The 7,733-nt window shown below is 41.9% G+C and overlaps 1 protein-coding gene across 5 annotated transcripts in view; it reads right to left on the bottom strand.

Moving 5' to 3' along the window:
• Positions 1 to 1,510: 1,510 nt before the first annotated feature.
• Positions 1,511 to 7,733, bottom strand: part of Mto1 (mitochondrial tRNA translation optimization 1) — a 46,311-nt gene continuing 40,088 nt past the window's right edge. For 3 of the 5 annotated variants that reach the window (XM_005007632.3, XM_063226893.1, XM_063226892.1), the window contains exons 11-12: positions 5,574 to 5,734; positions 1,511 to 2,948 (exon numbers count right to left, since the gene is read on the bottom strand). In XM_005007632.3, the coding sequence (XP_005007689.3) occupies positions 2,793 to 2,948; positions 5,574 to 5,734 (317 nt within the window). In that variant the 3' untranslated portion in view covers positions 1,511 to 2,792. Of the gene's footprint in view, positions 2,949 to 4,944; positions 5,451 to 5,573; positions 5,735 to 7,733 lie in introns of all 5 variants that reach the window. The other 2 variants (XR_010039910.1, XM_063226894.1) reach the window with 2 other exon arrangements.

Here is a 7,733-nt window from a genome sequence, read left to right as displayed (position 1 = left end):
TCCTAAAGCTTAAATCTGAAAACACACTGTGGTGTCCACAAATCATCGCAGCCCCTCTCCACTAGGGGGTGAAATGGCTCTCCTCCAGACTTAAATTCCTGTCACTGAACGTGAACTTGGCATTCTGCTGTACTACACTAATCAATAACACATTATGTGCATTCTGGCTCCTGGGCCAGCACCCATTAAATGAATTGTGATCTAGTTTTTGCCAAAAGCAGCTGTGGTAATGGCTATGTAGAGAGACAAGCAAGCCAGTGATTCACAGCTGACCTTAGAGTAACTTCACGGAGCTTGTGAAACAAATGCCAAGCACCTGCTTCCCCCACCCCACCCCACCCCGAGCAGCTCTGCCCCACTGTGGCTGGCACCTTTCCTAGTATTTCCAATAACTGCTTGGGCTAGGACATCTTTCTAGGAGTTGAAATACCTGAAGTATAAAGCCATTTTACCTTATGCTAGACTCAAAAGTGACAAAAATATTCTTAAAAACCTAATAAATTAAGGTTTCACTTAGAAGCCTTGAGTTGCAACCTGACTGCCGGGCCCCCTCCTGTGTGGTTGTAAACAGACTCTTGAGGTCAGAAAAGCATTTGTAAGCATCAGTCTGAGCCCTAACTCCTGATGTTCTTTTGGAAGGGTATTCTCTTTTCAAACAATAATCATCTTCCATTTCAGCCTCCCTTCCTGCAAGCCAAAGTTGTCAAGTTGAATGGTGAATGTGGTATGAAATTTTGTTTCTGCTACACTAGGCAGTTATAATTTTTAGTGAATACACTAGGAAAATTACTGGTGTTTCTGGCAAATTATGCATATGACACAACTTATTTATTATGAAAGGTTAAGGGGTGTTTTGGAATGCATTATAGGTATTTTCATAATTTCTTAAGGGAAAGTCTTGCCTTACAACCAACTTGTATTACAACGAGTCCTAGTGAACAAACTGAGCTCCTAAGTCAAGGCTCCACCATGTATTTTTCCCCCCATTGTGTACTGTAATTAATACTGCCTCTGTAATAATTTGCTGAGTAACTATAATGATTAAATCAAGTATCATCAAAAAGAATTCATCACTTATAGATACATAGTCCAGGACTGCAAATATTTTTAAATTGGTACTGATTTGCTTTCTAGAAAGACTATAAAATTAGAGCAAACACACTGATGGAAGCTGATCTAATAAAAGTGGCCCTCAGTAATTATGACAAGATATCTGGTAGCTCACACTCATCACCTGCTTAGCCTAGATGCTGTGGCTAGAGCAACCCTGGAGCCCTCTCAACTTTCTGGTACCCACATGAGCCCAAGCTGACACCGGAGCCTCCCTGGGCTGACATCCAAGGGAAAAGCGCCCAGTTGTTGCCTCCCTCTGGCCCTTGTGACCACATATCATTCAGGTGATCCTGGAGAAGAGGGACACCAGCACTGTTGTGTTTCTGTCAATGCTGCTTTAAAGACACTCCTCAGCCTTCCCCTGGAAATGCCTGTAGAGTGAAGTCATGGTCAGCACTTTATCAGAAAATATCTTTATTGTGTTATACAAAGTAACTCCAATTACTGTATATTCTTTGTCAATCAGGTTACCAAACAAATTTTATATTGTATGATAGGGATTGCTGACTTCAAATCTATTTTATAGGGCTTTCATTAATGTTCAAAAAACAGTTATTGATAAGAATTTCCTGAAGAAGCAAATATTACATCCTAAAATGAAAAATTAGTGGAATATGGTATAGTCTCAATATTTAGCCCTAACAAACTGTGTGTGGGCTTTTATTTTTTTTTTGTAAGAGCAGATTTTTTTTTTTTTGAGCAGAATATATTTATTGAGAGAAAGAAAGCTTCTGTCTGAGAGAGAGACAAAAGGAGTCCTGAGTGGGTTGACCAAACTGTGAGCTTTTAGCAGAGACTGATCTTTTGTTAAAAAAACTGGACTGGGGCCAAGAGACTGGGATGTGGTTGGGGGATCTGGGTGGGTAATATATTTCATGAGCAGAGTACTTGTGAGTAGGCAAATCTACAAGTTGAGGTTTTTTTCAGGTTTAGTTTTGGCTTCATTATTTTCTTGAACTCATAGCTAACCTCCTGCCTCAGCTTCCCAGATGCTTATAGTTTTAGCTTCACTATTATCTCTCTGATGAAGACTGAATAAAGTATATGAGTAAGATCGCTATATTGGAACTCCTTACTATATGAACTACCTACAATTATTTTCAGATATACAAAAAAGCATTTTTAAGAAACAGTACTAGAGGGCTGGGGATATAGCTCAATGCTATAGCACCTGCCTGGCAAGCATGATGTCCTGAGTTTGGTTCCCAGTACCAAAAACAACAAAACAAAACAAAACAAAAAAACACTACCAGAATCTTCTGGGTGTGGTGGCACACATCTGTAATCCCAGCACTCAGGAGGCTGAGGCAGGAGGATTGCCATGAGATTGAGGTCGGCCTGAACTGACAGTAAAACCCTCTCTCAAAGACAAAAAAATAAACATAAAAAGTACTGAACTTTTTATGTTTGAACCCAGGGTCTTCGCTATGTTGCTATTTTATCTGGGCTGGGACTGAATTTGGGATCCTCCTATCTCAGCTTACCAGAATGCTGCGATTATAGGCACACAACATGAATCCCCCCTCAAAGAGCACAAATGTAATCTCTATTTTCTTCATAAATAAATGACAAACCTCACAGAGCTATGTCCACAGGTGTTAAAATAGTTATCTCCTATTTATACTTTTGTACAGATTAAATTATTCACACTCTAAAAGTCTTCTTTTGTGGACGGAAAACTATAACTCTTGAAATTTGCCTGTATCAGTTAAGTGTGGATCATCGGGGGAAGATCCATTCTCAACTGCCTGTCTTCGATGAACCATCTTCACAAACTTGAGCAGATTAACGATGGCAGCTGGGGTCACTCCAGGTACACGACTGGCAGCCCCAATCTGGGAATTAAAACCACAAGAGAATCATCAGTGACATCAAATTACACCTCCTGTCCTCCTAACAGTGTGGTATATTTCACAACACGTTTACATTTTGAGATGGTGCCCGTCTATGTTGCCTGGGCTGGCCTCAAATTTCTGGGTTGAAGTGACTCTCCTGCTTCAGGTACCTGGTACCGTGCTACAGGCTTGGACTACGATGCCCAGCTTTTTAAAAAATTACTATCTTACTGTAACTTTATTCTTTTTCTTAATGGACCTTCAAAACAAGTAGGTAAAGGAAATGTGATTTTATGTCTTCAAGTCTGAGAAGACGGGGCTGGGGATTTAGCTCAGTGGCATAAGTACCTGCTTTACAAGCGTGCAGTCATGAGTTCAATCCCTGGTACTGATAAAAAAATAAAAATTAAAAAAGTCTGAGAAGATGATTTGTGTAAGATCACTAACTACTTTATCTATTCACTAAACTAAGAAAACCCATACTTGAGTTCTGTTCTTCGATCCAGCCCCACGGTCCCTTATTTGGAGTCTGGAGTTTCTGTGCTGAGGTCTAATCCCATACAGAAGGTAAGAGCTCCATGGGTGGTGGGTGCACCTCACAATCTCAGTTCTGGTAGAGTGTTTTCACACAGATGTGTGAATACTCACTCAGAAAAAGACCAAACAGCCTCATGTCAGGTGGGATCAGTTGTTATAAAATGATTTCGTAGCCAAGTTTTTCAGTGCTGGGGATCCAATCTAGGTCCTCATACACCACAGGCAAGTGCTGTGCCACTGTCCCAGCCCTGAGAGCCTTGCATCATTCGCAGGTGCAGCCGAGGGGCTGTGAGCGCTGACCTGTGCTGTGCTCTGGAATTTCTGTGATGCTGAGAATCCTCTGCAGCATTTGTGCTGTGGCAGTATGGAGTCCAATTTGGCAGCAACTCACCGACAGGTGGCTCCTGGGCACTTGAAGGGTGGCTTATGAGACTTAGGAGCTAACTGTTAAATTTTATTGAACCATAATTAAGGTAAATGGCTACACGTGGCTAGTGGCACTGTGTTGGGCAGTGTAGCCAATGATTATTCAGAGAAACTTGACCGAAAATCAATAGGAGGAGGGGAGTTATAAAATGTGAGGCCTATTTGCCTGGTTTACATGGTATCTATTGCAAAGAGTATCACATTACATTCATGAGATCACTGCTCCAGGTAAAATAAATTTTGAAGCTGGGCATGTCAGCCCATGCTTGTAATCCCACCACTCAGGAGGCTGAGACAGGAGCATCACCAGGAGTTTGAGGCCGGCCTGAACTACACAGCAAGGCACTGTCTTGGGAAAAAAAAAAAGTTTTATCCTCCCAGACTGTTTTGGTAAAATGCCCTATTTTATGAACCCCTATTTAAAAACTAAACTGCCCATTTTTTTTATACTTTGTAATACTGAGAGTTCAACTCAGGGCACTGTGCTTGTTCTGCACCACTGAACTAGATCCTCAGCCCTTTTTTTCTTTTTCTTTTTGAGACAGGATCTTGTTAAGGTGCCCAAGTGAGGCTCAAAATTGCAATCCTCCTGCCTAGATGCCTAAGCAGCAGGAATTACAGTTGTGTGCCACCATACCCAGCTAATTTTTAATCTTTAACCCAGTTCTAGAGATGTCAAAATACAGAAAAATGTGCATGTCAGAATCAATAAATACTGCCAAGGGTGATGCCACACGCCTGTAATCCCAGCACTTGGGAGGCTGAGGCAGAAGAATCACTGAGTTTGAAGCCAGCCTGGGCTACGTAGTGAGTTCAAGGCCTGCCTGAACTTCACAGCAAAGCCCTGTCTCCAAAAAAAGAAAGAAAAGCATAATAGAATAAATAAAGCATCTTTTCTTTTTTTATGCGTATACTGGGAATCAAACTCAGGACCTTGTGTTTGCCAGGCAGGTGCTATAATAAAGCATCTTTTAAAACATTTAGAAGTCCAATGTTACTTAATAAAGTACTTTAAAGAAATTTGCTTCCCCACCTTCACACAATTAGGCAGACATACAGGTGGAGGTCCTCGGGGTTTCCTCTCCCCACAGCTTCTAAGCAGTGCCATGCAGCCCTAGGAGTGACGGGAAAGCCAGCCATGTGTTGTCTAGGTCATACATCCAGGATGTGACTTTACACTGGTGGTTTAGCACACAATAGTACAGGCTGATAGTCAAGCCAGTTCTTAGCTCCAATTATTTATTTCAACTAAGCTTTACTATCTCTCAGAGACCAGTGTCTCTCACACAGCAATAAACTACAATGTAAGATTTTTATTTGTTTTGAGACGGTTTTGCCATGTAGTACAGGCTGCCTTTTGAACTCATTATGTAGCCCAGGCTGGCCTCAAACTCATGGTGATCCTTCTGCTTCAGTCTTCTAAGTGCTGGGATTATACTTCCATCAGTGCCCATCTTAAGAATCTTATGAGTAGGGGCTGGGGATTTAGTTCAGCAGCATAGCAACTGCCTTGCAAGCAGGTGGTCGTGAGTTCAATCCCTGGTACGGATAAAAAGTTAAAAAAAAAAAAAAAGAATCTCATGAGTAAATAAAGCATTGGTTTTACGGCCACTGTGAGCCCCACTGGCTCTTTGCTAATCACTTGTTTGCTTGCTTTCTTACCGTCTGTGGACGACTGAGATGTAGTTTCTCCCGAACTTCATGGGACAAAGACACATCTTTGATACCCAAATAATCCAGGTCTTCTGGCAGCTGGAGGGCCTCATCTCTCTGAACTTCCTTTATTTCTTGTAGTTGATACAGTAAGATGGATTCGTAAGAGGCTGGTGAACAAAATGAGCAAGTTTTTTTCTTTTTTTTGCCTTTTTGTTTCATTATGCAATTCAGACTGGCCTTCGAACTTGTAGCAATTCTCCTGTCTCAGCCTCCTGAGCACTGGGATTACTGGCGTGTGTCATCACATCTGGCTGAGAATTAATATTGTATACCAGAGTACATAAACAACCTACATTTGCACAGCATTTCGCTCTCATTGTTTTTAGAGAGCTATGCATCAATCATTTCATCCAACACTCATCTCTATACCACAACACAGTTTTCTTCTACAGGAGACGGAGCTAAGGGAATAGCTGGGTGCTATGGCATAGGACTGTAACCCTTGCACTTGGGAGGCTGAGGCAGGAGGATCACTGCAAATTTGAGGCCAGCATAGGCTACAAACTGAGTTCAAGGCCAGCCTCTCTGTGGTTTTGGTAGTGTGTGCTGCCAGCAGCCAGCCAGTCTCATCTCTGACTGCGGCTCCACCAGAGAACTGCCCATGAGGGCTGCCTTCATTGCCCTGGGCCTTGGCTTCTTTATGGAGAGAAGCAGGTCTGGAATGGAAGACACCCGTGGTCACAGGAGTGCTAAGGACAACCTTGTAGTACACAGGCTTTGTACACAGTCAGATAACCGAGGTCCAAATCCCAGCTGTGCCACTCACCAGCTGTGGGATTTTTAGTAAAGTATTTTATTTACTTGTGAAGTTAGAGCAAAATGCTACAGTGGATCCTTCACAGGGTGGGTTTAAATATCAATCAAAGTAATCTACAAAAGGTACAGTACAATATTACAACACATTAGCAAGCAAATTATCATTTTATGACCTAGAAGACTCTTCAGGGTCTCATGGAATATCTGAGGTAATGTATGAATAGTATACCATCACCCCACAGTTCCTACCCTTCTCCCACATCATCTTGCCTGTGTCTTTCTCATTACATAATTTTTCTGTCCAAGAAAAGTGTGTGCTACCATGCCTGAAAACAGCCGATCTTTTTTTTTTTTTTTTTTTGGTGCTTTAAACAATTTATTTAACTGAAGTGACTTCCATTTTATTTTGCTACATCTTTTCCCCATGGTGATTTATAGAATTTTAAAGTCAATATAAATATTTCATAAATACTTGGCCATTTGGGTATACACCTACATGATACTTTAGCAGTCTTTCAGCAAGAAAAACACTGAAGAGCAAAGACCTGACACAGTTAAGTAGGTAGAATGAAAATCTACTCCAAATATTTGTTTCTGAGGTAAAGGTACCACACCTGTTCAATTAAGAAAACCATTCTTACAATGCACAATGATTTTTTATCTTTTGTAGGGCCCAGAACACTTAGCCACCAATTAGGCTCTGAATGTCAGGGCTCCCTGCCTAGCTTATGCCATGAGTTCACAGGGAATAGCTCCAACAACTCAGGCTCCTTCCCACTGGTTCCAGTGTGCTTCCCTGATTGGTGCAGGCTGGTTCCATTCTCTTTGGCGTCCTTCTTTTTCTGACCATTTTCCTTGACATGTTTCAGGAAGCTATTATGACTCTTTGAGTGTTTAACATCCCCAATACACACATTAATCCCCTTGGCAAGTAATTTTCCCTTAACCGGCTTGTTTATAACAATGCCAGCAGTGTGCTGGGTAACACTGTAGACTCTTCCTGTTTTGCCATGGTGATATCTGTGTGGCATTCCTTCTAACACAGTACCCATTCCCTTGTTGTCTACAATTTCACCCACTTTGTAGATTCCCATGGGTGTGGCCAAAGGAGCAACCCCATGTTTTCGAAAAGGCCTAGAGAACGCGTACCAGGTTTCCTTCCTCTTTCCCTTGGTGTTCGTCATTTTGGCAAATGCCTGTAAGATGGCAGTTACAGCAGAAAAGCTTAGTAGCCAGTCTTTTATTTGTCTTTCTGAGACAAGGTCTCACTATGCAGTTCGGGCTGGCATTGGGCTCACTTTGTAGCCCAGGCTGGTCTCAAACTCACAATGATCCTCCTGCCTCAATCTC

The sequence above is a fragment of the Cavia porcellus genome, unplaced genomic scaffold (genome assembly GCF_034190915.1).
Source record: "Cavia porcellus strain 051 isolate PalLab524CR breed Dunkin Hartley unplaced genomic scaffold, mCavPor4.1 scaffold_16, whole genome shotgun sequence".
Taxonomy (NCBI): Eukaryota; Metazoa; Chordata; class Mammalia; order Rodentia; family Caviidae; genus Cavia; species Cavia porcellus.
This window is presented reverse-complemented; position numbering and strand designations above follow the sequence as displayed.